The sequence below is a fragment of the Zootoca vivipara genome, chromosome 16 (genome assembly GCF_963506605.1).
Source record: "Zootoca vivipara chromosome 16, rZooViv1.1, whole genome shotgun sequence".
Taxonomy (NCBI): domain Eukaryota; kingdom Metazoa; phylum Chordata; class Lepidosauria; order Squamata; family Lacertidae; genus Zootoca; species Zootoca vivipara.
The window spans coordinates 31,337,899-31,365,802 of NC_083291.1; the positions used below are offsets into that span (position 1 = coordinate 31,337,899).

General features: G+C 42.6%; 1 protein-coding gene across 5 annotated transcripts in view; it reads right to left on the reverse strand.

The window, feature by feature from the left end:
* Window positions 1-26,673, reverse strand: part of DNM2 (dynamin 2) — a 60,685-nt gene extending 34,012 nt beyond the window's left edge. For 3 of the 5 annotated variants that reach the window (XM_035141255.2, XM_035141253.2, XM_035141257.2), the window contains exons 1-10: window positions 26,391-26,672; window positions 12,457-12,530; window positions 10,819-10,968; window positions 10,226-10,429; window positions 8,621-8,719; window positions 6,820-6,980; window positions 5,676-5,818; window positions 4,626-4,761; window positions 3,464-3,531; window positions 2,131-2,269 (exon numbers count right to left, since the gene is read on the reverse strand). In XM_035141255.2, the coding sequence (XP_034997146.1) occupies window positions 2,131-2,269; window positions 3,464-3,531; window positions 4,626-4,761; window positions 5,676-5,818; window positions 6,820-6,980; window positions 8,621-8,719; window positions 10,226-10,429; window positions 10,819-10,968; window positions 12,457-12,530; window positions 26,391-26,551 (1,335 nt within the window). In that variant the 5' untranslated portion in view covers window positions 26,552-26,672. Of the gene's footprint in view, window positions 1-2,130; window positions 2,270-3,463; window positions 3,532-4,625; window positions 4,762-5,675; window positions 5,819-6,819; window positions 6,981-8,620; window positions 8,720-10,225; window positions 10,430-10,818; window positions 10,969-12,456; window positions 12,531-26,390 lie in introns of all 5 variants that reach the window. The other 2 variants (XM_035141256.2, XM_035141254.2) reach the window with 1 other exon arrangement.
* Window positions 26,674-27,904: the final 1,231 nt, after the last annotated feature.

Below are 27,904 nucleotides of genomic sequence, written 5' to 3' on the forward strand. Positions count from 1 at the left end.
TTAGTAATGTGCAAAGGAAAAAGCAGCAGCACTTCCTCAGGAAGATCCTTCTTGCATTGCCAAACTCTTGACAAGGAACTACTCCCTTCCAGGAGCTGAGCTGCTCAGCAGGGTTCAAATTAGCTTCAGGTACTTCTACAAAGGGATCCTGCCTGCCCCTTGCAGTATGAGTGTGCTTGGCAAAGTGGATGGAAACCGGTTTTGTTTTTCATAGCTCCCCAAGACTGAAAAAACAGGTCATGCTTGCTTCTTACTGTTCCCCGTTTGATTCTAGAGTATGAATGGCTAATATAGCAAGGATGCCACAAGTAATTTGTGGCACTCCTAAAGTGAGGCAGAAAGGCCTCAGGGTCAGGCTATGTCAAGTCAGGCACGCTCTGCCCACCTCTAGTGCTACTCTGCAGCCTGCTCGCCATCATGTTTGACTACAATCAAAACTCCCATTTGTGGCAAACGTGGCAAAAAGGTTGGCTACCATTGCACTAGTCTTCCATGTTCCGAAACAGTACTTGGCAGGCATCTGTTAGCAGATGGAAGGAGGGAGAAGTACACTTACAGTATTTGGTGATGGTTGCTATTTTCAATTAACATGTTAGTAACCTTGCAACCTGGTATAATTAGCACCTCCACTGAAGCTTTCAGCCTAAGATGCTAGAATTCCACAATGTGACTGTTGTAGTCAACTTGTGCCTGGGCTATACTAGGAATGGGGCTCACATGAATCAATATTCCTCCATACATAAAAACAGTATCTCTACTAACTTGTCAGGAAAACTGAAAGCCTAGCACCCTTCTCTCTAGCATGCTACTTCTCTATAAGGGGGAAATGTAATAAGGAGTATCCCATCATCTGAAGTGGTACAGTCAACAGAGACTGGTCATATACATAAGAATGATGCCTGCCTCAGCAATCAGCATTTAACCGTTCATTTCTGTTTCACTGGCTCATTTCACCTGCAAGGAATGACATTTTCCCTTGCAAGTGACCCTCAGGTCTTGAAAAACCTGGATTTAGGGTCAATCCTCTCTTGTGATGGTGTCCAAAATTGTTCCCTGTTTCACAGTTCTGCCACTTCCCTGTCCCCTGCTTCATCAGTTGCTGTTCAGACTAGGAGCCCTTCTTTGGGGAATGACTCCTTTACAAAATCCTTTGGAATCTGAATTCAAGAAAGCAGCCCAAACTCAGATACCTTGTGGGGCAGAAGAGAGATGCAGATTCTGCTGCATCAGGATAGTGGGGATTTGAAGGACCTTGGAGAGCAAGTGCTGGCTTCTTCACATAACAACAAAAGCACACAACTGCTTTGTCAGAAACGGACCCAGAGTCCTACAGCATACACCACTGTAACAAGCAAGCAATGTAAACCGCTCTTAAGGGCAGCACCTTTGCTACTCTGCTGAAAATCAAAGTTCTTGTCCAGAGGGCACACAATCAGGCAGCATGATCCTGGAGCCTCAGTTTGTACGCCCTGCTGTCAATTTCAGCAAATTAAGCAGGGGAGAAGCTAGCTCTTTGACAGGTCAGTTTTTCAATATGCATGTAGATGGGACAACCACACTGAAACAGTGAAACGAATTCCCAACAGATGGCCTTTAGACTGGAAATGGTTCATTATGCCAATCAGTGCATTTGAAGCTAATTTGCCCAAACAGCCGCATGACCTTCTAACAGCCATGACTTTGCAAAAAACCTGAGGGAGCGGTTTAAATGGCAGATCAAGAAGCCGTGCACTTAGAGAAGGGCCAAGATCCAAGAAGAATCTACCCACAGACCTAGGCAACCTCCAGAGAGCTAACAGCAGCTTCTGTTTGCAGGCAGAGGATAAAAGCAGGAGAAGCTTAAAGCACAGACCAATCCTGCTTGCAGTGAGCCACAATTTCAAGACTGTAATCTGGACCATGTTGTAAGACAGCTTCACATTTTTGTAAAAGCCTACGAAACTTGATAGTCTCCCCTGCAGAATAAACCCCAATCCCATTTTAACACCAGCCAATCAGGATTTTAGAAGATGCTTGTAGCTCTTCTTGGAGGTTGTGTTAGGCAAGTTGAGCAGATTAGAACAGTGCAGTTTTGGCAGGTTTCCCCAGCCCACTCAGTAAGGGCCAGGCTGCCTCCAGCTAGTTCAATACCTTACTGGTACACTGTCTAAATGTATTGATTAACTCCTGAATAACCAGGTCGACACATTTCAGACAAGGCTCTTTCAGCTTCACCAACTGTTTTTTCACAATGGCCTCAAATGCCAAGTCTGGTGTGAACAGCCCCGTCCTAGTCATCCACACGCAGGAGAAAGGAAGGCAAGACATGGCAGAGAAGAAAAACAAGGAGGGGAAAGAGAACAGGTTTAAAGACTGGCAACATTCTAGAACACAATTCCCTCCCGCAACTGTTAAAACCTTCCACTGCATCAAGCCCTCTCCCATTTAAATAATAAAGTTCAAAAGGTGGAATAAGGGCATCAGAAAATGGAAAAAAATGTTGATGAGACAAAAGAGGGGAATGGACTCTAGTCTTTGCTACAGAAAGACATTTTTGCAAACTGAATTCTAAACTGTAGGTGTTTACAGAGGGTTTCTTCTTTCTAAGAAGCTTTTTATTCTAGATCAAAATGTGAGACAGGAGGCAGATAGGCAAGAAAGGAAATCGCGACAAAAATTAGACAAAAGAACACCCCCACCCACCCACATAATAGTTAAGAAACTAAGGACATTGACAAGAAAAAGGATGGAATAAAAGCTGGCCAGGGTAAAGACATTACAGATACAGGATACTGGGAGGGGGGTGGAGATAAATAGAAGTTGATTGTACTTGAAGCAATGGATCTTGTGTGCTATTGCCCCAAAAGGATAGTGTCTAAATGGAACTGTTCATTCTTCAACAGAACTACAGAAACTCCTGGCCTATACATCCTATCCTGAGCCCATTCCATATGGGCATTAAAAGTCTTTAGTCCTAACAAGAGTTCAAGTTTAGCTATGCACAGAAGAAGCCCAAGGTATCTCAAAAACATGTCTCCCATTGTTGCATCCATAAACAAAGTGAAATAAAGGGTGCTGAAACTGGAGGGGAGGGGAAGCAAAAGCCACCAATCAGAAATGCTGTGCTCTTTTGTCTGATAAATGAGTTGTGCTAGAAGTATTTGCAAATTGATGTACAGCCCTGGACTTTCTCTTTCACTGCCTCTCACTCAAATTCCTCCAAGCAGAAGAAGGGTCCTCCCTTTAGGCTTAGTAAAGTACCAGGCACAGTGACAGGGTGATCATCATTCTGTTTCCTTTCATCTTCTCAGTGACATTCTTCCTTTTGACTTGGGCAGAACAGGAACCACCATCAGTAGAAGGGATCTCAGACCAACTCCCAGCTTGCCTTAGCATCCCAGATAGTTATCATTACATACAGTTTATCAGTGGAGAACAAGATAACACTGTGCTGCATTGAATCAGCTACTGTTCCTATACTTGCCTTACACCATGGATGTTTTTGATTGCATAGCTGATTTCTCGTCTCAAATCCTTCTCATCAAACTCCATCTAGAAGACAAAAAGCCCCCAATGCTAAAGCTGGTAGAAACAGGAGAAACAAAATTGCTGGTTGATCACAAAGAGGGGCCCTCCTTTCTTCTTCAGACACTCGCACCTTAGAGAAGCCATACTTACCAAACACCTTAGAGAGAACTTATGCAAAGATCCAGGATACAAATTATATAGTAGCCAAGAAAAGTGTACTTGCTGAGGACCATTCTCCTCAGTAGGAGTGCATCCTGGATCATGCATCTCCTGTGATCCAACCCGAAGGGCAAGTTCTGTCTTGGTCTACTGCGAGTAGAGCCCCTGCATTTCACAATGGGACAAAACTGACATCTATGTGAAATGTCAATTGACTACTCACTGGTAAACAGAACACTCTGTCGATTGATGGGGTGGGTGGGTGGGGTACTTAATTTTCCCAGGAACTTAACTGTTTTTTAACCTTAAGATTGCTATTCCTGCTAGTGTCTGTTGCTACATTTTTCCTACTACAAGGGAGTAGTCAACTGTTCTCCAGACCTCAAACCTACAGACAAGACAAGGCCATTTAACACACAACAGTGGTGACCGCCAGCACCAGAGCAGCTAAGCAACAGTTCTTGTGCCTTTTTAACTTTGGATGATTAGATAAGATCTTCCAAAGCGGTCTGGATCATCAGCCGAAAGCAGACACCTGTGGCTTTGCTCTTCCCCAGCAAGCAACAGTACACTCCTATGCAGGGGAAATGTGTCTTACTGATTGCCAACAGTGGGTTGAAAATACAGCAGTACTCTCATATGCACAGCTATAGCCTTCATAAACACCATACTTAATCACCAAACTCACAAACTGGCACAAAGTAAACACTAAAAAGGCTATAGATGAGAATACTTTTTTGCAGAGAAAAGAAAGGTCCAACTGTCACCAACAGAAATCAGTCTCAAGAGAGGGATGACTCTTCCCCCAGGAGAGGTGGCAAAGAGGAACCTGCCTGATCCTTCCAGTAGGGGACATTGTCTCTATCAGGAATGTCCTCCAGCAGCAACTTGCAAATCACCCCAGGAGGTAAAATCCCATGTCTTTTACCTTGACAAGTTCAAAAGGGAATGTCTTTTACCTTGACAAGTTCAAAAGGGAACCTTTCGTGGAAGATGCGGTTTATTCGGGCTCCGCCTGATAGTTCTAACGTGTCTACTTGGTCCCCGGAACCTTCAATCCGCTTCTCAAAGTCCACAGCAAACTGTTGGACCATCCTACGCAGATATAAATTAAAACCAATTTTATATATAAGTTTATATACCAGTAATGCCACAGTCTGTTGAGTGAGCAGAAGCCATTATCAGTCAATCGGGAATGCAGAGTGAAAAGTAACACTTTTTACTTGATCAACTTCTTTTGGCATGTACATATGAAATCTAATTCTTTGCCAGGAAGCTTTTAAAAAACACATAGTAGGAGATGACTTTATTTGGTACACTACTTCGGCACACACTACACTATCATTATCACAACAATAAAACTTTTTATGCTGCCATCTGAAAACTGCTTAGAAAAATCAAAACATGCAATTAGGCTGAAAAACAATAGATTTGATCATAATATATTCCATTATAAAAATGTAAGATGTTAAAATACTCGAACTTTGGCCACCAATCTTGCCAAGATGATCAAGTTCAAACTATGGACAATGTTTCAAAAAGGATTTGCTGCTCCACAACCATGCTACACAAAAATACCCCTCCACATGCACTTTACGACCAAATGTGGAATGTAAAAGAATGCAAAAGTCACATGTAATTTGTGTATCCTATACATCCAAAAGGATGCTCTCTGCTATGCATACTTTTTTTCCTTATGCAACATTGTGAACTGCAACTTTCACATAAATGATGCCTTATAAGTAAAAAATGAACAGAGGAAGCACACTGGATGTTTGCCACAACACAGATATTCAACTAAGTTTTACCCAGGGTAAACTCACTGAAATTAATAAGCATGACTAGTTAGGTCCATTAATTTCAACAGGTCTGCTCTGAGTAAAACTTAGTTGGATACCACCCTATGCTTTCATGCTTCTCAAGATGAAAGCTAGCCTCTGAAAGCACAACACAACAAAGGAAGGAAGCTCCCCATGTGAGAGGCACAGCTCAATTCAGATTTGACCTACTGAAGCAAGGCTTTCGTTTTCCGCGTAGGGTCATCAGGGCGGAAGTTCTTGTATTCCTCCACTTCTTTTTCAAGGGACAAAAGCTGGCTCTGGAGTTTGCTACGCAGTGATGGCAGAGTCTCCCGGATATGGTTTGTCAATTGCTATGGAAAAAAGAGAGCAATCATTTCATATCAACATCATTATAAGTAGTGTTGCTTAGTGCTGAACAAAAGCAGCTTTCCCTTTCAAGTCAGCTAGGTTGAGGGCTGTCTAGCTCTTGATCAGGGGTGAGTTGTGGTGTGATGGAACTGTTGTTGTTTTTTGCCAATTATTTTTATTGATTTTCCAAATCATTGCCAAATTAATTCAATTTAATACAATTTTCCAAAACCGGCTTCCCATTCTCCATATATGATATGTCCAAGATGAATCCCTATTGCTTTTGTTCTCAATTATCTCTAGTTAACAAAATTCCAGTATTTAACAAAATTCTTATCCATCAGCTGCCCCTTTGTGGTGTGATGGAGCTCTAAACAGCTGTAGGCTGTGATTCTTTGGTATATGACCCAAGAATGCCTAAATCCCCATCTCAGCCTAACAAAACTGCAGGCCCACCACCTAGGTGAACACCTTATCCTTCTTTCTAGCACCAAAATCCTTTCCTTGTTGCCCTTGCTAGGGATAAACAAAGTTAAAAGAAAACTTGGCTGCTCCCAGCATAGCCCTTTCAACCCTTCCAAAACAGGCACTGGCTTATGGAAACCATCTACAGGTCTTTTCCTGCTTCAACAAGTTTAATCCATATTCATCTGGAACAATTCCACGGATATAACTGTATATGATGGGAGATTAGCATGACTACATACATATTTCATGTCAGCAACAAGCTGATACCTGAAAAAGAAATAAGCTAAAAACCAAAGACCCTCATTTCTGCTCTCCCCTGTTTCTTTGAAATGTTTAAACCAGCTATAAAATGAAGAATAGCAGATTATTTTTTCGGTAAGAAAAAGTATGGGGAGAGAATCACATTTGGGGTGAAAGGTGCCAGCCACCTTCCTCCATAATGTAACACCTCCACAAGGTTTAAGGGGAAACAGTGATGTTCAGGCAATATTAAAGAGCCAGGCAAAAGAGCCAGGATGCCGCAGGAACAGCCTACCTGGTTGAGCAGCTTCTGCAAGTGCGGGGTTCCCATGCGGTCTGCCATGTGTCTGTAAGCAGGATGGGAAAGGAAGAACTTGCGCTCAGCTGCCAATGCTGCTCTGATGTCCTTCTTACCATCAATATCCTTCTGGCTCCGGTTCACAACTCCAATGTAGCCTATGAGTGGACAGCTCCATATATTAGTTTTTTGCCTTATAGTTCTGCACAGGAGCCCAGTACAAATGCAGAGAAAGCAGCTAGGACACAACAGGGCAACCACTGCAGAAAGCCACATAGTTGTAATGGTACAAAAGAAGTGGGGAATCCTAGCTTCTACAACAATCCACACTTAAAATTAAGAAGGGCCTATTGCTCCTATTTTAATTGAAAAGACAAGAAGCCATGCAGAGATAAAGTGGGACATTCAACAGCCATTGGCTGGAATTTTTACACTCAGCATAGTTCTTTCCCATGGAACTTGGCCTCACACCCTGATGTCACAAGTTGTCTTCCTTAGTACATGAAAGCACTGTGACTCAGAAATTTACAGAAATCCATGTGGTACAGCCCAAATAAAAAAGATGAGAATGTGCCTATTTTGCACCGTTTATTTCAAATGCAGAACTGTGATATTGAGCAGCATAGCAAGCACATTCATTGAAGGGGTAATCAAGAACCCACTCTTGTCAGACTCTGAGCTCATGCTGGTGAGATGAGTCATCTCCTACTATACACTATACAGACTTATACAGAGATCAAATCTGGACAAAGTTAATCAAGTTAAAATCTATCTCCCTAGAGAGTTCACAGCTGTTATGTTAACTGGTGTGTACGTTCCAGTTGCCAACTTAGCTATGAGGTCTCTGCAGAGCTTTATCAGCAGCCAGCAAGACAAGTATTCGAAAGCTGTGCACATCATTGCTGGGGATTTCAACCATGCTAAACGTAAGACTGTGCTCCCAATGTTCTATCAGCATGTTAAATGTGACGTTGAAGATCTTAGTAAAGACCTTCACCAATTGATCTGCACAGCCCCTCAACACCCTTCCTGTGATACCATCAGGTCCAGCAGCCTTCCTCGGATTCGCTATCCTCAATACCTGTCTCACCTCATGCTCCATTACAGTGAATGTGTGGCTGAAAATGTGTTTTGTGTTGTTGTTTTTATGGGATAGCATCTAATTTCATTGTAATTACACAATGACAATAAAGAAATCTAATCTAGTCTAATCTAAAAACTACAGGATCACAATTCACCAGGGTCACAAATTGGCTCTAAATGCACAACACTCAGCTAGGATCATCACTAAGGTCCCTTCTACTGTGCAAATTGGAAGTTTTCAACAGGTATACGAAAATATATGGCTCCAACCACTGACCGCTTCCTGCCCAAAGAGGGGGTGGAAGAAAGAATCTGATAACTTCATGTCAAATGACAAGCTTTGTCATGAAGCTTGGTCGCAGATCACGTCCCATATGCATCCTGCTGACACTTTGCACCCATAGATGCTAGGAATAAAAGAAAGCTGATTGCCAGTAGCCCTGTACACCTGAGTGCTTTAGAAATGCTCTGGATGACAAAGGGACAAGACAAACAGCAAGCAGACTTCAAAACTAGCTACTTTCATTTGCTTCTTCTTACCCAGAGTGCACATTAAATGCACACTGCATGGTGGTTTGGAGCCCAGGTACTTCCTTCCTTTAAGCCTGATTGGCAAACACTCATTTTATTCAAGTCTATGAATCTGACCAATGCTACAGTACTTGAGTTCATTCACACAAATACCCATCAGTTATAAGTTTTAATAGCTTTCTACCTCTCCGCAGAGGTAGAAGTTTGTTCTCCAGAACATCTCTTGCATCAGTGCCTTCATCCATCAGGTCTAGTTTGGTTATTACCCCAATAGTCCGTAAGCCTGAGGGGGGGGAAACAGAACGGCTGATCAACAGATGATCCAAATATTCAGGTGAGAGATCAAACAAGTTATCAGGAGCTATAATACATATTATAATAAATGATAAGCTTGGCACCACAACTTTGCACATCAGAGTGATTAAGGCTTTTGTAAAGCTCTTGATTTCTTTATTTTACTTCATAATGCACAGAATCAGTCAGTAGTCAATGTTTATTACAGCAAACAGCCAGCATATCAAACCAGAAATTCTGCATAATTCTCTACATAAACCATTAAAACGACTGATATGGGGTTTTAACAGTCAATATACTAATATACAATACTTAAGATACAGGTCCAGCGGAATAAAACACCATAAAATAAGAGATTTAACTAAGAGCTGTAGCAGCAATATCATCATCGGAGGGCAGGACAAATTGTTATAATATGTTATTCAATAAAAGAGATTTACGTTTAATAGCTAAGGTGCAAAATTTGGCCACAGCATAGGATACTGAGCTCAAAGAATCTTCCAGAAGGAAATTGCGTAATGTTTCGGGGGGAAATTCCAGATAATATTGCAAGGGTGTGAATTTTGATAATAAGGGTAAAATGAGTCGCGATCGTTCTTCACTACAGAATTCACAGAATAAAAGAATGTGAATAACAGATTCCACCTTGTTGGACATGCATGGACAAAAGCACTCTTCAATTGGTATACGCAAGAATTTGCTGTGTAACACAGCTGAAGGCATCGCATCAAATCGGGCTCTGGAAAAGGCCCATCTATGAGATTCATAAGTAATATTGGATAGATACAGGGCAGCTGCCAGATTAGGCCAAGATTTTAGACACCTGTAGTTCTTAGGAATTAAGGCATCTTCTTTTTAATGCACATAATTAATTATTGCCACCAAGGACATGAATTATTCCATCTTGTTCTGCCCTGCAATTTTAAGTTCCAGTTGTCCTAATCTTATGGTTTCTGCTACTATCATTCTGTTCCCAGGATCCTCTAGAAAATTCATTTTAAAGACCAGCATTTTAGCAGAGAAAGGTATCTGGCACAGGGCCACAGAAAAAGCACATCGGCACTCAGGGCCGTCTTAAGCACCCCTGGCGCCGTGGTGCAATGGATCCCTCTGGCGACACCCCACCCTGTTTCCCAGAGCGGTGGGCGGGCGCAGCGCGGCTGCCACAGGTGCTGCTGCACGGCGGGCAGGCAGGCAGGCACAGTGCGGTTGCCGTGGGCGCAGCTGTGTGGCGGGCCGGCCGGCCAGCAGGCGGGAGCAGCTCGCGGCGCCCCCCTGGCGGGCCGGCGCCGTGGTGCCGTGCGCCACCCAGCCTGGCCATAGGGCTGGCCCTGGACTATTCTACCTAGAATGATTTGGGGATTCCCAATTATTTCAGCTGAGAAGCTCAGAGTGAGATTTTGGAGACCCTACAGTATTCTGCCATGGAATTGTGTGGAATTGATCAGTGCAACAGGTGAAAGGGGGGGGGGAAATGAAGATTTTTTTTTTTTACCTTGTGGGTCAACTTCTTTGGCCATTTTGAGAGCATCTGAGTTGGCCAAATCCATGTTGGCTGGAGTCACAGCAAGAATCAGGCTACTATCTCTGCTGATGAATTGCAAAATCATATCTTTTATCTGGTACTCAATGTCCTGGGGTTGGTCACCCACTGGCACCTTAGTGATACCCGGAAGGTCAATCAAAGTCAGATTCAATACTGAAAAGAAAAATGAGCACAGTGTTAAGAACTTCCTTTTGAGAAGGTCATCAGGTTTTGCTTTGTGACCTCAAGGAACTTTGCCAAAGTCTTTTTATACAAGGATGGAGGGAAGCCATTAGGGAGATCTAGCTAGTTATCCTCACAACTGTAAGACCCCAAAGCCTTTTTTAACCATGATAATGCATCTAATGCCTTCACATCCTCCTACAGCTCAAGCTATATACAGACTCTTACTCCCCAAGTACCACATAAAGCCATAACTTTCCTTTTTACTGGATATTTCCAGTCCAGGATACTTTAGTAGTCCAGTAGCCCTCAAATATATGTATTCAGTCCAGTAATATCTGCTTTTAAAAGGTTCATCCAGAGCACAAAACCACACCTACCATGTGGTGAATACACCCTCAGGTTAATGGGAACAGGAGAGATGCCTTTATTTGTTCCTGTAACCCTGTCTGTCTCCGCTTCAATCTCCTGTCGGACTTCATCAAAATCTGTAAACTTCTTAGACTTGCAGTGCAAAAATTCTGCATATTCTGAAAAAGAGAAAACACTTTGTCAGATTGGAATTCACACCTCTGGAACACCTTTTGAGGGCTCAACTCAGGAGCTGTCACTGAAAACCGCTTTTAACTATACCAAATGCTTTATATTGCAGGCCTAATTTAGTAGGGCTGCACTGTATGCTCAGCAGTTTTATTTTGTGAGATGAAAATGTGAGGGGAGGGGGAGACACACTATATTTTCTAAATTATGCAAATATTTATTGCCCGTTTACTGGGTTATGTTACCAATGTGCTGCTGCTTTGGTCCCAAGGGATGTGCCCAGAGAGGTCCTCCATGGTGCCCACATGGTCCCTTCCCCTTCTCCTTTCCCTGCTGAAACTTGGCTTGAAAGAAGCACTTCTGCCGAAGCCAGTACAATAAGCCAGTACAATAAGGAGTGTGCTTGCTTGTGGGATGTGCAAGATGCCCAGGACGATTTGCCCAGTTTGCAAATGTGCACCCAAAAGCCCCAAATGGTTGGCAACTACTAGATGCTTGGTCTCTCAAGAGGGCCTATCACCACCCCATGACACATGATGTTCTGTTGTTCAACGTGTATGACGGTCATAACCCTAAGAAAGCTCTTTAAAAACCCCACAGACAACCTTCAATAGACCGCCAGAGTTGCTCCTGTGCACCTCCACCAAGCTAGGCAGACAGTGCACAAGAAAGGGCAGAAAGGGGAGGCTGCTACTGCTGTGCTGCAAGTTGGTTTTGCTTAGCACACTGGCTCAGGTAGGTGGTGCCAAGGTGTTCAGCGCAGTTCCTGCGAATGATGAACTGAGCAGCCAACCCTGGGCAGCGTGAGGAGAGATGCTATCATAGTCGTGCTATGCACTGTTTGTTGAGCACAATGACCCAAGTAGCTGCTGTTTGTCTTAGGTCAATCCCTTTGAACAGGGTGGCCCAGGCAGCAGCTTAGTCTTGACTGCTGCATGACATCCCCAGGTTACTTCATCACCCCATTGCCCCCCAATAATCATTCAGAGGAAGTGCAATCCCATCTAGAATAGGCAAAGTTTCTAATTCTTAGACCTGGAAACTACTCACTCGCAATTTCTGTCTTAGGAGGATTGAGTTTCAGCTTATTGGCCCATAAGTACAGCCAGGCACTGGTTCAGCTTGAACACAGCCTCTCCTCACTCAGAATACAATTCTAATACAGTACTTTACAAAATTGATTGATTCATTATCCACATTTGTTTTACAAGTCAAGTCAACGTATTCAGAAAAAGCATGTCCTTTTTTTTTTTTACCAAAGCATAATAAATGACTTAATAAAGACACTGGCTTGGAAACATGTTAAGAACACTGAAATATAGTCCCACGAAGACATAAACAATGCTAGTTAACCAGAGCAAATAAAGATTTCTGCATTCTAGAATAGTCACAGTCAAAGAAGAAACCGCACACGGACATATCAGCATTTACACAAGGACTTGGGTCACTCTTCAAATACAATGGAAAAAACCACATACCTGTTTTAGAAAAGATAAGCTGAAGAATGAGGGGACGCCTGGTAACAATTCCAGATCCACGAGGCAGGAAATCCCTGCAGAGTAATTTTACAAGATAATGTTACTTCAATGGCATAAAAAAGATACTGCAATTATGAGGACTGACAAACAGTACTTTTAAAATCCTATTCTGGAACAGCGCACTGTTCCAAAATTATGTCCACAGGATCTAATGGCCACCTCAATGAGAAAGCTGGCACATTTTGTAATAACATAGAAAGGAAGACAATGACAGTTTTATGAAATCGTCAATGTGGCGTCCTCCATATGTTGGTGAACTACAGGTCCCATAATCCTTGACTATCGGTCATGCTGGCTGGGGTTGATGGGAAGTGGAGTCCAAAAGTATCTCAAGAACATCAAGATGGCCACCCTGATGTATGGGAATGATAATGATAAATACTGTACAGTTCAACATGTTGTTCATTGTTTCCACTGTTAATGACAGTTTGTGCTTAGATTTATATTTTAAATTAGCAAATATTAAGAGTTGGTGCAATTGCTGCTGCTTCCTTAACTATATAGCTAGTACATGGAGGCTCAGAAGCATAAAGAGCTTTCTTGGATGAAGCAAGTGGATCTGGAAGGTCTACGTGAGACCTTGAGATATCTGATAGACATGGAAAGACTTTCAGAAGTCTCTGGTAGCAATTGAGAATTCCTAGCAACTTTACCAAATTAGATACATACAGATTTCTAAATGGATGCTGGGACAGAATTTTGGACAAGTCCTCAATTGTTTGTAAACATACAAAAAAGGCACAAGCGTACAAACACCAGGCTTTCTATTTCCTGCCTTCCTTTTGTGGTATGCAAACAAACTCAATTTTCTCCTGCCACCTCAGCCAACAGCTGCCCCTATATACATGAGTCATAGAAATACTCCCCAAACACCTGTGATGCTATTAAAACATTATCATAAATCCATCTTTTTTTCCTACACTGAAATTAAGCTCTTAATATGTTAATAAAATAGATTTGATACTCTTGTGGGGGGGGGGAGAGACTAAGAATCCATGTGTTTATCAAGAAGTACATGCCCCAAAGCTCTGGAAATGTTTGTCTTCCTAGCTAGCAGAACGCTACTTACACAATGCTTTGAAAACGTCTGGGCTGCATTCAATCTCCCATTCCCACCATTTCCCAATCTTAAAACCTCTTGCTTTTTGTGTAACTGCAGCTCAGTTTGTTGAAGCCTCCCAAAATCCACACACACTCAAATCTGAAGAGGTTTTTAAAAATGCAGGATAAAGAAATCAAAAACATTTGATTTTAGTCATTATTCCCTGCTGGTCTTTCGTGTCCTAATAAAGCAGTGGTTTTAAATTATGTTGCATCTGTTAGCCACCTTGCACTCCAAACTGGAGAAAACATAGGCTATGACAGCCCTGTACAAATAAATGAATGCTGAATGGACCAGTGCAGTTTTCTTGTTGTTACACCCATGAATTCAGAACACAGAACCCGTTAAGGCCCCATGAAAGCATATTTTGCTCTAAACCCCAAAGTGTTTTGAGACATTTCCCCTAGATAATAGACTCTCCAATTACAAAAACAAGAACAAAGCACTTGGCAACTTGCCTTGGGAGTCACTCCCAATCCTCTCCCACTGAGTGCATAGTGTCCTATGCAGATCCATTGTGAGAGACTTTGTTACCTAAAAAGACATGTTCCTGTTGCTTTCTAGTCATGCTGACGAGACTACCGTTTTCATAGGAAACAGGAACCAAGACTGAAAAGGTTCTATGATGTATGATCTTCATTTGACCATGAGCATGGGATCCTAGTTAGTGAAGGCACTTTTAAAAATGCATAATTTCCTAAAATTATTCGGCAGCAATGAATGGATATAAATTTGCTCAGTCAGCACATCAAAGTAAGTGCAAAATAAATGCACAAATCACTCCCACTTAGATCCTTCCCTAGCATGAGTGGGTGCAACAAACCATGAGCCTTGGCTTAGCATTACTTCTGAACTGAGGATCATGGTTTGTTTCATTTCATTTGTAGCAAAACAAACTGTGATCCCCAGATGCAGCACTAGTCATGGGTTGTGTTTTTTTGCTCCATTTACATATTCGTGGTACGGTAATTAAGATTTACTGAGACATGAAAGCATAGCCACCATCAAACTTGTGAACTAGAATGGATACAATAATAACAGTTTAAATCAGGCTGTAATTAATTTCTCAGATGGCTATCCCCAGGAAGCTGATTTTTGTTAATGCACATAGCAATCCAGGCATCCTAAAATTATATTTAAATCTAAAAGTAAAGGAAGTAGATGCTACAGAGTTGTCATTTCTCCAAATATTTTCAAGTAATCCAATAAAAAATTCTAAGTAAAGCTGTGTGTTTGAATATAACATTTAAATCACACTAAGTACACCTTACTAAGTACACCTTACTAATTTCCCCCCTTAATATATTTTAGCTTTCTTTACTAAGTATTTTATTTTAGTATTTTAACTTACTTTGCCTTATGTTTAAGTATGGCTGTGCATTTTTCTCAGTTTTACTATTTTATCTTTTGTAAGCTGCTTTGAGGTTGCTGTTTTTTCAAACAAGCAGTGTATAAATTTCACACTAATCAAAATAAATCTTTAAACATTTACAAGGAAACAGCAATTCAATAAACTTGGTAAATCAGATCTCAATTAATTTGCAGCTACAGAAAAGTTTCCAATTCTTTTCTTCTTCTTCTTCTTCCAGAAATCCAACATAACCAAGTTGGTGATGGCTGTGGTAAGTCATCTTCTTGGAAAAACAAACAAACCACAAGCACTGGTTTATAATGTTAAGCTGGCACTCCAGTTCATTTTCTCCCTGCTTTGGGGGGGGGGAGAGGAACAGGGTGGGCACAATACTGTATTAGCATTTGTGTTTGTTCATGATAAACCATAGCCTGGCTTGCCACAAGGTGCAAACCACAGTACTATTACACTGACTGGGCAATGTCCCTTTGTCATGAAATCCCAAGTAATCCAAACTTAATTTAGGTTTTTGTGGAATGTTCTGATAATTCTTGGTTTCATTCAAGCTAAAAGAAAAATGCTTATTGGTGGCCAGGAATGTCTGGCAATGTTTTATTTAATGGTGACAAATGGTTGGGAAATATAAAGAGATCTCTCTGGCATGTCTGGAAGGAGAAACCCATCAAAGATTGGAAAAGATGGTACGCCTCTGCCACCTAAGGGAAGGGGGCTGATGGTGCGTGTGGGTAAGAAATGGAAATTTTACAATAGAGACCGAGAAACATAAAAGCAGAGATAGCTGACAGCTAGTTGTAAAAGAAGGTGGCTTGTAGGTACAAATATGTTTCTCTGTGATCTGATGTGGGTTAGCAAATCTGGTGCTTTGTAGGAATGCATCAGTTGTGTTGGGTTTCAAAAGGCAACCAAATACATATCTGTGTAGACAGACTATGCTGCTTGGTTTCTGGCTATTATTATTAATAATAAGCAAATAATATTTTGTTGATACTTTATTATATTACTTTAATTTTTTTATTTTACAATCCCATTTAACCTTCAGAGTTGTTAGCTTAGTAAGGGTAAAGGACCCCTGGACGGTTAAGGCCAGTCAAATTCAACTATGGGATGTGGCGTTCATCAACGCTTTCAGGCTTAGGGAGCCAGCATTTGTCCACAGACAGCTTTCCAGGTCATGCGGCTAGCATGACTAAACTGCTTCTGGCACAACAGGACACCATGATGGAAGCTATAGCGCACAGATCTGCAGTCTGAAGAACTAGTACCAAGCAGACCCTCCAACGAGCCACCCCATTATCAAGATATTAAACTTTAGAGCAGCTTTATACAGGTCTTCTCTCTGAGAACGACTGCATACTTAACAGCAGTCTGTATAGAAATCAATTATTTCAACATTATGTACAAGGAAAAACATCTTAGTTGCTTCAGTCACAACAGCGGTCTTCTCCAGTCACTTGGAAACTCTCAACCAAGGCTCTCATTTAGGTGGACTGGGGAAGCTGCATGGGGGGGATGAAAAAAAGAAAGACTGTCATCCCTTGCATTCATCTATTTTAGCAGAAGGCAGTACCTTGGTTTTAGTTCTTCTTTCCACCCAGTGAACCTGCAAAGACTCTCAAAAAGTGTAGGGGAAGTTTTTAATGTTTGATGTTTTATTGTGCTTTTAATATTTTGTTGGGAGCCACTTAGAGTGGCTAGGGCAACCTAGTCAGATGAGTGGCATATAAATAAAAAAAAATTATTATTATTATTATTATTATTATTATTATCATCATCATCATCATCATTATCGTTGTCGTCGTCATCATCCTTGCCCCTGAGAAAAGGAGACCGGCCAAGTGTGCTTCCAAACTAGAATCAATGAGCCACTGTCTCAACGAGATGTTTCTCTGGGCAACCACAGTGGAGGCCATGGACCAGGTGCCATACTGAAAAGCATCCAACAGAGCATCTGCCACAACAGCAGAAGCAGTTCTTTTAAAAGCCATCTTTGACAGCCTAGGACACATACATCCCTTGTACCAAGCTCCTCCGAAAAAAACTCTAGTTGTTGCTGTCCTAAAAACATGATTTCCACAACAGTTCACAGTCCTTCTGGTAAAAACGGCATCCATTTAAAACAAGAGCAGGCTCAGCACGACTCTCTTAGTCTCAGGGTTATGGGTTTGAGCCCCACGCTGGGCAAAAAGATTCCTTCATTGCAATGGGTTGGACTAGGCGCTGTGGAAGGTGGGGCCAGGACAAGCATCTCCCTTCCACCCTACACACTTAAACACATACATACTCTATTCATACTCACAAACACCTGTTCTTCCTTCCCCTATCAAACTTTAATTGATTGATCTGCTAATTAAAACTTGCAGTCCTACTGGAAACCATTTGATAAAAAGAGACAAGCTTTTAGCAAGCGGACACCAAAGGGCATACATTACAAGACAGGAAGTACAACCACAGTGAGTCAGAGGAAGAGGCCAAGAGTCCTCTGTTGCATAATGCCGAAACAATTGAGCCTTACAATATTACTGACAGACAACTTCAATGGAGGTCAAAGGGTAACTTGGTTTGGTCATGAAGGAGAATGCTGAAATACATATGTATTCAACAAAGCTTCAAGGCACTAATTATGCAGTGGCTTTAACAAGTGGCTATTTCATGGATATAGAAGGAAGCACGCTGAAAATAAGAAATAAACAAAGCTGTATGTAGCACTGAAGCCAGGCTGTCACTGCAGTAAACACAAATGGCAGCGTTGACAAGCCAAGGGCGTTTCACTCAGAGCACCAAACAGGAGTGTTATCCTATAACAAACTCATTTTCTGAGCCTGGCACCTTACATAGCCAAAAATGTCACCATCCATGCAGATAAGGAAGGTTTCAATACACTTAACAGGCTTAAGAAACCCCAAGACTCTTAAAAGTATAAAATAAACTTGGGGGAGAAAAACAGAAGTTATTGATGTGGGATAAAAACAAAAGTAGGCCCAACAAGGATGTAATATACTCAGTGGGCATAGAATGCTTACTGACTGGTGTTGGGGGGGGGGGAGAAAGAGGGCATAGTTGGCTGGCCTCCTAAATGTGTTTGCAATTCGTTGCAGGTTCCACTTATCTCTAGAAAACTTCAGTTGAGCAAACTTGTCAAAGGGTCATTTCCTCACCCGAAGTTCCACTACTGAAATGGCTCCATGAGGCAAGTACATGCAAAGCAACTCAATATTTGTAGTGGCACATTTCAAAATAATTAAGACCACCAGCTAATCTAGCTGTTGTTGCCAATGATTCATTCACATGCTCCTCATAACTGGCCCTAGCCATAAGCCTTTCTGCAGTATTCTTAATCAGCTGTAGTTTCCAAATACAAAGGCAAGCCCCACATAATCCGTGTTGCAGGGATCCAAATAAGATGAACCCACAGTGTACGTGCCATGATCTCATGCTTCCAAGAACCAACATAGTTGACACCCCAGCCTCAACCCAGCAAAGTAACCTTAGTCACTACCAAAACCTGGGTACAAAAGTCCGAGAGATTCTAGATATACCACACACACACCCCAAATCATAAAATTGGCAGGGATCCCAGGGGTCATCTAGTCCAATGCAGGCATGATTTATAGACTCTTGGGAATTCACTACTTCAGGGATCCTTGGTGGGGATTTGTACCCTTCCTAGACAAAGACAGACCGGGGAAGCAGTAACCCTCCGTGTGACCATGTGTAAGCTAATACCACTAAGCTGCAGTTTGGTTGAAAGATTACATCTGATCCCGAGGCACTGGGTGTTGTGATGAAAAAAGAACTTGGGCCCAGGTGTCAGACCTGGCTCTAGGAAAGGTGGTAAGACAAAACAGTGGCAAAGACAGCCTGTAGTCAGCAAGACCTGGTCTCCTAGCTATCCTTTCCTTCAGCCAGCGCTAGATGGTGGCACGCAGGCTAAATACCTGCCCAGCATTTCTCATATCACCAGTTCTATCCTGACATCAAGCATACTACGTATAACAGGGCTGAGCTCCACCATACAATGTGATGAAGAAGGGAATGCAGGGGTCAGCAAACTTTTTCAGCAGGGGCCCAGTCCACTGCCCCTCAGACCTTGTGGGGGGCCGGACTATATTTTGGGGGAAAATGAATGAATTCCTATGCCCCACAAATAACTCAGAGATGCATTTTAAATAAAAGGACATATTCTACTCATGTAAAAACACGCTGACTGTCCGCAGGCCGGATTTAGAAGGCGATTGGGCTGGATCCGGCCCCAGGGCCTTAGTTTGCCTACCCATGGAATAAAGTAATACAATAGAACCATGAAGAGCTAAATTGACTGAAATTGAAACTTAGGTTATCCCTACTTACATTGACTTAGATAAGCATCTTCAAAAGTTGGCCAAAGCTCTGACTCAAATCCCTTGGACTGTCTGTTCCTATCCAAGGATGGACAGAGGCATCTTCTTGTGGTGCACAAATGTGCTGTTAGAGCACAAATGTGCTGTAGAGGTCTCTGCTGGTGGGCTGTGCAGCATTGTGCTCAGCCGGCAGTCACTAGCCACAGAAATGTCATTCTGGGAAGTACAGTAATGTTTGCCAAAAACTCAAATATTCATCTTTTTTGGCCCAGTGGAACCATTATTCTGTAACTGCTGATGCTTTACCACAAGTTTATTTCTCTCTCACCTGGTTCCTGCTTCTTCCTTTAGCTACCTGGCAATCCTAGCCAAATCACAGAATAGTTTTTATAGGATGATATCACAACACTCTGCAGCCTATCGGGGTAGGTGCATTTTGATGTTATGAGAGCTGGCACACTAATTGAAAGAACACAGCAAGCGTGGCAATGTAAATAAATAGGTGAACTTTCTCATACAAATAGACAAAAGGGAACATCTGGCACTGGCAAAAATGTTCTGAAGAACAGTGAACAGTTTTTCTCAGCCATAAGAATTCCTGACTAGTCTGCCCTAGCAGCACTTGCCACCCTATCACACACAATTATTGCTTATTATGCAGTTCCATTTCCTAGAGGAAGTGACCAATCCACTTAAGAAATTGAACATACGAAACTGCCTTATGCAGAGTTATACCAATGGTGTATCTATGACCTAAGAAACATGAAATACTAACAGCTCTGATCTAGACACCAAAGCATGAACACAAACACGATTTACAAGTTTTATCTGTAGCAACTAGGCTCTTAAAAGATTACATATGAAGGTGCCAAGTCTTAAGCAGTAATCATCTGCTAAAGCGGTATCAAGTAATAGCACTGCTGACTGTGTACAGCATGAGTGGTTCACTGTTTTCAGCTCGAAGTCACAGTGAAGTTTAGCTAACCTTCTAAAAGCTGCATAGCAGTGATGTGGATGTGACCAAGTGCAGCACTGCAAATAAAAAGCAAAGCTCTCAACTTAAGCTTCAAAATCATCTCTTTTTCCTCAGGGATGACACCACTGCTAGTAGAGCACAGACCTTCATGCAATGCCACCATGTCAGAAAATGACAACATGGTTTTTGCAGGGTAAGTTGAGAGGGAAAGAAAGGGATGTCTTATTAGGGAAAGGGTTGCTGAGTCAATGGAAGCAGTTGTAGATTTGCCACCCCTGAATTAAAGAAAATGTGCACTGTCTCAAAATGGCAATTACCATAATGGTACCATTAATCTTATGCCCCAGCCGCTAGTTACAGCCTCTGTAATCATCATTGGTTCAATGATTCATCACCGGCCCATGCAACAGGGACACTTCCTGAACACTGTTATGTAGATATATAATGATACTGGTTTACATTGGAAATCTATGGACTGCTACACATCACTACACATGCTTCCCGCTTCCACCGAGAACACACCATAAAATCTACTATCTATAGGAGGGGTGGAGGACCTCAGATGTAAGGGCCACATATGGCCCTCCAGGCCTCTCTCAAAAGTCTCCCCAAATCACACCCATCATTGGCTGGAATGTGTCCTTGAACTCTGAAAATGCCTCTTGTCTGGATGAAATGTTAGGAGAGCATGAAGAAGCCTAGTGTAAAAACAATTCACATTTGTTGTTTTGTCTTTGGCCTGCCACCATCAGTACATGGCCCTTGGAAGGCTGCCCAGCAGGGAATATGGCCCTGGGTAGAAAAGGGTTCCACCACCTGGTCTACAGCCAAGTCCTAAGGTACAACCACATGATGATTTATACGTCCTACCCAGTCACTTAAGTAAAAAAGCAAACCAACAACATCAGACTGTTATCAAGGAACAATTTTCTGCATGATAGACAAAAAGAAAGGAAGTGACGAAACACTTGTCAGCAGTAGCTTCCAGATAAAACCATTACAAAACCTGCTGGAAAAAAACTGAGGTCTGACACTTTTAAGATGAAGATTCTATGAAGACATTCTCTTTGAAAATTCAAAACATTTGCTATGTATTTGTTGTCCAATGCATTCAGCATCCAACAAATTGCATTCTACAAAATGGAAAAACTTCATGGAGGCTGAAAGCCAGTTAGTCCACAAGGCCAAGCTTCCCATCCTCCTGGCTACCATTTTACTTTAAACAACCAACCACAGAATATTAGCAGGGCACTTAAAATACAAAAGAATGATTTTCCATTGTTGACAGTTGTATCAACAATGCTACTTACTAGTAATGACCTGCTTCCTAGAATAACATATTCTTGTTGACCCTATTCAATTGTTTTATTGTGTTTCCCCATTGTTTTTAATTTGTATGTCACAAGCTGTATTGAACTTTTGGGAAAACCTCCAGCAAAAAGGTCACTAGCAAGGAGTAATAGGAATAAGAACTTTTGCGGCAAGAGTATAGACAAGAAAACGTTATGTAAATTTAGCGCACACTTAAAATTTGGATTCAGATATGTATGGGGAAAGCACTACAGAGGCCCCAAAAGTATCCCGTACCATGTTATAGTCCCTTTTTGCAATACATTTTCCCAGATCTCTAACTGTGTTGCATCATATCAACTGAAAGCAGAAGAGGCTCTCCTGTTTGTCAGCATCAATATACACTCTGACAATGACACCTATTCATGGAAACATCAAGACAACCCAAGCCTGCAACCACCAGAAATTTCCATTAGTTACAACACGTGTTATGAACATGCTTGGGTAAAGGATAACCTAAGCTACCACATACAATAGCTTTAGTAAACTGAAATGACTTTAGTAAACTGAAATGTTTTATTGCAGGAGAGGGAAGACATATCTGAGTAGATGTACTTTTTCAAAAGCAGGTGGGGATTTGAGGCTTTGTTCTACTTCTCTGACTTCATGTTCCACCTTCATGAATCTGACTGCAGATTAGTTATTGCAGTTTTTGGCTTCACTGTTGAAATACAGCATTAATAAATGCAATCTCACCCATTAGGCTGCATCCCTCACAACTGTTCACAGAAGAGTACATGTGGTGAACTCTGTGATAAAAATTCACACCAAGCTGGTTTTCTAAAGACTCAGGTAGGTTCAGATGCTTGCTTCACATCTTCCAGAAAACCAGATACTGGTCTCATGTCAATATAAAATGTGTTATGTGCAATGATTATGGCAAGGAATTCACTACTGGATCAAAATATACACCCAGGATTATAGCTGTTTAGTTATTGGTAGTGATTGACATACAGTACAGTATATTAAAACACCAATTGCACTGAAAAATGTTTAAAATAGTTTGATCACTGCATTTCCTCATGGGCAAAATGCAAAAGTAGGAGGGCAATGTATGTAATTTTTACATTATGCTACACTCATCCATACTAAAGCCAGGTTTCTACACATGCACCTACATCAAGGCAAACAAGAGTAATTATCATACCTCAAGGACACATTCTGGACAAGCAAAACACTCAAGGAAAATGCATAACAGCATTAGGGAGGGGACTGGAGACATGGATTGGGGAGAGATGGCCTAGGAGGGAGTGTTCAATCTGGCTAGAGAAGCCTGGACGCCCTGGGCAGAAATTCCCCACCACCACTTAAGGCAGTTCAAATCAGTGTTCACCAAGCACATTCAGACCAATGTGTGCTCCCTTTCTGTCACAATCACATTTTGGTAACATTTTCTACATATTCAGGTAGGTAGCCATGTTGGTCTGATGCAGTTGAAATAAATAAATAAAAATGTCCAGTAGCATGTTAGAGACCAACTAAGAAGTGTGCATGCAGGTATCTGAAGGAAGTGTGCATGCACACAAAAGCTTATACCCAGAACATACTTAGTTGGTCTCTAAGGTGCTACTAGACATTTTATTATTATTATTATTATTATTATCTACATATGAATGGGAGTGAGGGGAAAACAACCCCTGAGATATAGCTCCCTAATCACAATTCAAAGCAATTCCTAAATGGCAAACTGTAAAGACAAAGCAGATGAAAAGCAGCTAAGAACCCCCAAGGCAGAAATTTGTTTATCATAAAGTTTCAAAGTTAGAATCCTCCAAGGTGTGAGGAGGGTTATCTCTGGGTCCTCAGGTAGATATTGCACATCAAAATTAGTTGCAGGACAAAACAAATCACAGTCATTACTATTGGTATCATCATATGAGAAGGTATATCTTAACTTATTTGTTACAGAAATGCTATTGAGCAAAAATATACACTATGAATTTGTACATGGAGCTATCAGTCACTAATATTTAATGCAAGCAAAACACCCATTATATGTTGGGCAGGGTAGCAAAGATAAGCATAAAAAAAACTCTTTCTTAGCCTAGGCTGCTCTGCTCCTTATCAGGGGTTAAAAGTCAACTGTCATTGTCACTACTAATCCTCAAGTACCATGGAAACATGTTTCAAGGATAGGTAAAAATGTCTAGAGTAGAATATTACATCACAACAGACCTGTTTGTGGTTTGTGGTACATTGAAATGGTGTTGTTTGCTGCAACAGACTAACAAGTCTACTGCTTAGAGGTGATTTTGCTTAGAACATTTTGTGTAACAGACTGTCTGGCACAGTAGTCTATTTGACTGCACCATGCCATGCGACATCCATAGGGTGTGCAATCGGCAGTGGATTAATAAATGCTCAGGGACATGGAATGAGGAATCAGCTGTCAAATAGTTGTTTTTGATGACATGTTTTATTTTCCATATTTCATTTTATATTTTATGTTACAGATTACTCTGAGTCTTTAAGAAAAAGTGGCTTATTGAGCAAAGTAATTCTGTTCTTCAAATAACTATCCTATCAAGACAGCTGTGAGACAGAGCACAGGACAGAACATTTAACCCAAATGGCACGGCTCAGTGCAACCTAAGGTACAGAGTATATGGCTTTGCTAAAATAAATCCATTACATCCCAGGCCATAGCAGGCCTACTACCGGTATGTAATGGCTTAGCTAGTGGTTAATAAGATGTTGTGCATTTATTTCTGAAATTATGGATCACTTTTATGTATCTTGCACACAAAAATAAGGAACAACATTCATGTTCTGAATTCCAAATATATTATGCAAGAGCAAAAGAGGGAAACTTGTTAGCTGTGTGTAAAACTAAGCAATAGCAGAAAGCAAAGATGTAGTCTGCGAGACTTATTGCTAACTGTTCTTTATGGCACAAAAGTGCACAAGTAGAAGGCCGACATAATACTGTTTTACATCCTTATCTGTGAGACCATTACACAGAAAGCAGAAAGCCAGGTGTAACCTCCCCCACCCTTACAAGTCATAAGCTGTCTAGCAGCTTGAGATTTTTTACATTTAGCAATACCCCCAAAGAAACCTGGAATCTGATGGGTTTTCATGCAAGAGGGGCTGATGGATGTTACAAATCAGGTAAAGATCTCCTAGGAAAGATGCTAAGTTGTAAATTTGTTGCTATTGTTTTTAACCAGCCCTCCGACCCTATGAAGGGCAGGTAAACAACAATAATAATTATAATGGCAACAAGAGCAGAACCACCAAGATTGTTCTGCCCGTTTCAAGTACCACCCTGCAGTTTATCTTATTATTTTACTTATTATATTTATATACATTTCAACCAAAGATCACAGGGGAGTGTGTGTGTGTGTGTATTTATATTATAACACATAGTAACAAACAACATACCTCCCATCCACAGTTTAAAAGGCCATAGATTGTTTAATTTGCCAAAGGCTTGGTAGAAGAAGAAAGTTTTTGCTCCGGCACCTAAAATATGTAACAATTGTACCAGGCAAGCTTCCCTGGAGAGATCATTCCATAAATGGGGAGCCACTGCAAAAAAGGTCCATTCTCGTGTTGGGAGGCACACAAAGAATGACCTCATATGGTTGCAGGGTCCAGGTAGGATCATATGGGAAGAGGTGGTCCTTGGGGTATTGCATTCCTGAATTGTTTAAGGCTTCATAGGTCAAAACCAGCACTTTGAATTGGGAAACTAATTGGCAGCCACTGCAGTTGGGTCAGGATCAATGTAATATGCTCAAACAGTCTTGCCCCGATGAGCAACCTGGCCGCCGAATTCTGCACCAGCTGAAGTTTCCAGACAGTCTTCATTGGCAGCCCTACGTGTGACACATTGCGGTAATCTAACTTGGAGGTTACCAGAGCATAGACGACAGAAGTTAGACTACCCCTGTCCAGATCCAGGGGCACAGCTAGGCCACCAGCCGAAGCTGATGGAACGCACTGATGCCACCTGAGTCTCAAGCGACAGCAAAAGATCCAGAAATACCCCCGAGCTGTGTACCTGCTCCTTCAGAGTTCTAGTTACAGGTAGGTAGCCCTGTTGGTCTGCCGCAGTAGAAACAAAATTTTAAAAATCTGAATAAGTGTGCATGCACACGAAAACTCATACCAATGACAAACTTAGTTGGTCTCTAAAGTACTACTGGAAGGAATTTTTTTATTTTGTTTCTGCTCCTTCAGAGGGAGTATAACCCCATCAAGAGCAGGCAAGCTCCCCCATAGAGGTCACCGGAGCACAGGCGACAGAGTTGACCCGGGACAACCCGGAAAGGTTGGGGGGAGGGCAGCGCGAGGATTCGGGGGTACAACCCCTCCCCACACTCGCCCAGCAGAGCGGGAGGCGAGAAGGCAGGTGGCCCACACGCCGGCCATCATGGCCCCAGTCGCAAAGCCGCCTTTCACAAGGGCCAGGCACGCGCGCGACCCCTTTCGGCTCCATGGGGCAGAGAGGGGTCGCGGAGCGGGGAAGAGGCCCTTTCCCCCTTCGCCGCACCCGCGGAGAGGGGCTAGTTTTTGGCGGGCGAGCGGGCGGCTCTTCCCGGGCCGAGGCCGCCTCTACGGCAGAAGCGGGCTGAGGAGAGCGCGAGCCCGGCATTCTCGGAACTCATTTCCGCAAACTGCGCTGCGCGCCGCGGGTCTGCCTAAGGGAACCTCCCTTGCGCTGTTTGCGTTTCCCTCTCTTCCTCCCCGCAACGCCCCCCCCCCACACGCACGATTCACTGACGGACTGACCGGCCGACGAAGTTCTCGAGGACGGAGCTCTTGCCCGCGCTCTGGCCGCCCACCACGGCGATCTGCGGCAGGTCGAGATGGCAGCTCTGCCCGATAGAGCTGAAGGCGTCCTGCAGCTTGTTCACCAGCGGGATGAGCTCCTCCATTCCTCGGTTGCCCATAGCAACGGCCTAAGGTGGGAGGGGGACAGGTCCCCTCCTCCTCCTCCTCCCCCCCGCGCGCACCTCCCCGCTTCCTCTCACAACCCCAGGCAACAACCACCAAAACTTCCCCCCTCGGATTCTCCTCATCCGGCCTCGGAGAGGCGACGCCCCGCCCCGCCCTATTTCTGCCGGCCGTTGCCGGCTATTGCTCGGAGGGCCTGTCACTCGTCGGTCAGGGCCAATAAGAAAAGCGAAACTGTCGCCCGTGGGCAGTGGTAGGGGAAGCGTCGGCCCGCTCCGCCCATTTCCGGTCGGCGTTCTAACTGGGTAGTCTTCCCTGTCATTCGGTGCCCGCCTCTGCTCTCCTCACAACCAATGGCGACCTGAGGAGCTCGGTCCCCGCCCCGCAGCTCATTAGTTGCTTTTTTCTTTTCTTTTTACTGGTCGTTTTTCCTGTCCATCACTTAAATAAACGAATAAGCTGTCAAAAGAAGCGGACCACCCGCCACACTACATTCGCTTTTTATTGGCCAGTGCTTGCGTCACACTCTGTGAATAAGCCAATCGCTCCAGTAAAGAGAACTTTTCTTCTTCCTTTTTAAGGGACGTGAACAATGAGATGAAATGTGTATTTTTCTGCCTCGGTCCTTCTTTTGCCGCTAAACAATTATTGGTCCCTGCTCAAATTCATTCATTCATTCATTCATTTCGTAAAATGTATATACCGGTTGAGTGAAGAAAACCTCAAAAGCGGATAAAACAATAAAGCCGGGGGGGGGGAATGTTTTACAGCCATACTGTACTTTAAAACATACAAAAATTAAAATACTAAAACAGAATGAAAGTTACCTCAGCTTTCTCTTATCTCTACAGAAATCGCAGATCCTCAAATCTTTTTCACACCTTCCAGGGAGAAATGATTTTACCTGGCAGACATTATTCTATTCTGGCCTGCGAGCGCTCCAGTTGGAGAACAGCCTTTACCAAAGGTGTCATGGGCTTTGAAAACATTTTATCTTAGGACGCAAGGGAGAAACGTGCTACGGTAAGAGAAAGGCACGCTTGGCAAATCCACATCGTGATCAACTCCCACCCGGAAACCAATGTCCCCACTGTGGAAGGACGTGTGGATCCAGAATTGGCCTCCACAGTCACTTACGGACCCATTGTTAAAACCGTGTTTATGGAAGACAATCTTACTTGGATACGAGTGGTTGCCAAAGAAGAAGAAGAGAAGAAGACGACCTTTCTGGTGGCTCCAGCTAAGGAGGGGATATTGGGAGGAATTTGTGCATTTTCATTTGCAATGCTTTTTTTAAAACCAAACCAAACCAGAATTTTCCGAATTTTCTTTTCTTTTTAAAAAAGTAT